The 1911-nt window shown below is 58.8% G+C and overlaps 1 protein-coding gene across 1 annotated transcript in view; it reads right to left on the reverse strand.

Moving 5' to 3' along the window:
* MYO1F (myosin IF) overlaps positions 1-1911 on the reverse strand; it is a 40299-nt gene that overhangs the window by 26252 nt on the left and 12136 nt on the right. Inside the window, exons 2-4 of the mRNA XM_006159939.2 lie at positions 1208-1345; positions 689-778; positions 515-609 (exon numbers count right to left, since the gene is read on the reverse strand). Coding sequence (XP_006160001.1) covers positions 515-609; positions 689-778; positions 1208-1345 — 323 coding nt within the window. The remainder of the gene's footprint in view (positions 1-514; positions 610-688; positions 779-1207; positions 1346-1911) is intronic.

The following is a 1911-nucleotide window of genomic DNA, read 5'->3' on the forward strand; positions in this document are numbered from 1 at the left end:
TCCAGTCCTGGTGGCTTGCTTTCTCACTTTCCCTCTCTCTCTCTCTCTGGTCAAATTAAAATAAAATTAAATAGTAAATAAAATAAATAATTCTTAAAAAATATGCATCACGGGAACCAGCAGTTGGTGTAATGGCCATATCGCTGGACTCCCACGTAGTCAACCGCGGTTCGTGTCCTGGACCCGGTGGCTTAAACTCACGCCGGGCGCGTGTGCGTGCGTGCCCAAGATCCCGAGAGGAGAACGGAGGAGAAGGGATTGCGGCGTGGCCATCCCCCCTGGGGGGTGATTTCTCGCTTTCTGTCTCTCTGTCTGTCTCTGTCTGTCTGGCGAGGGCCCACGCCCTATAGCAAAAACCTCTCAAAAAAAGAAAAAAAAAAGCATCATGACTTCTCCGACAGCCCGCTGTATTGTGCCTCTGGTGGGTAAGTAATACTGACTAGGGGTGCGGGGACAGGGGGCCGGCAGAGCTCCCCCGGGGTGGGCAGGAGGAGCGCAGCCGGGCCGGCGGTACCTGATGATGACGCACTGGTTCTCGCAGTCGATGAGCATGTTCCGGTACATGCTGTCCGCCAGCGCGTAGATGTGCGGGGGGTTCTCGTACTGGGCCTGGGGGGAAGGAGACGGCTCAGCCCGGGGCGCGGCCCGGGGGCTCGGGGCGCTGCCCCCCGACCTGCCCTGCTCTCACCGCGCCCTGGTAGAGGTCGATCTCGCGGTCGGTGAAGTAGGGCATCTGCTTGAAGGGGTTCACAGAGATGAGCACGGAGCCGATGTAGGTCTGGCAGGTGGCTGGTTAAGGGCCGAGCAGCGTCTGGGTGGCCTCTGTGCCCCATGGACCCCTGTCCCCTCCTCCTGCTCCCCGGGGCTTCCCAGAGCTCCATTGCAGGGATGAAGAGATGGAGAGACCCAGAGGCAGCCTGAGTCTCGGGGTCCCGATGGAGGAAGTGGGGTACACCGAGGCTGAGCGCCCCAGGGCAGAGGACGAGGCGCCCCAGCCGCTGTGCTGCCGCCCTGGTCTCCCTGCCCGGCCCTCTGTCCCCTTCTTCACCTCCCCGCCCAGGGCTCAGGCATCTGCAGGCCCTGAGCTCGGGTCCCCTGCAGGTCATCCCTCCCTGCCTCCCTGAGCCGTCCTCCTGTCCCCGTGTCCTTCCTCGGCCCGCCCTCCATTGCTCCCCAGCCTGCCCGCCCCTGCCGCGGCCCCGGGTACAAATATGTAGTCGTCCATGAAGCGCTTGCGCAGGTTGCCCACGATGGCGTCCTCAGTGATCTGCGGCAGCAGCACCATGTCGTCCACGCCGCTCTGCTTCACGTTGTGGCTCTGCCAGTGGAAGCGTTCCTTGCTGCCCTGCGGTTGGGGGCGGAGGGGTGGGGAATGAGACCTGGCGTGGGGACACATCCGCCACCAGCTTTGCCTTACGTCTCATCTCAGCCACCTCCATTCTTCCTTCCCCATCTCGGTGACACCAGGAGAGGCAGACGGTCCCATCGCCATGCATCTCCCTCCGCTCAAGAACATTCCATGACTCCCCAGTAACCCCCAGATCTACCCCCATGCCCAAAGCTGGGATCCTTCAATGTCCTTTGACATTTTTTGACAAAGCTCCCTCTAGGTGTCAGCACCTCCAGAATATGACCATGCCCCTCCCCAGCTCAAGAACCTTCCATGGTTGGGGCCAGTAGGTGGCATGGTGGTTGAGGTGCTGGATTCCCACTTGATTGACCATGGTTCAAGTCCTAGACCTGGCAGCTTGCTTTCTCACTTTCTCTCTTTTTCTCTCTTTGGAGAGCGTGCATGCTCTACAACAAACTTAAAAATAATTAAAATAAATAAAATTAACTCTCTTTATATATATATTTTTGGAGAGGTTTTTGCTGTAGGGCGCGTGCACTTGCCAGAGAGACAGAGACAGA

The sequence above is a fragment of the Tupaia chinensis genome, unplaced genomic scaffold (assembly GCF_000334495.1).
Source record: "Tupaia chinensis unplaced genomic scaffold, TupChi_1.0 Scaffold000668_1, whole genome shotgun sequence".
NCBI lineage: Eukaryota > Metazoa > Chordata > Mammalia > Scandentia > Tupaiidae > Tupaia > Tupaia belangeri.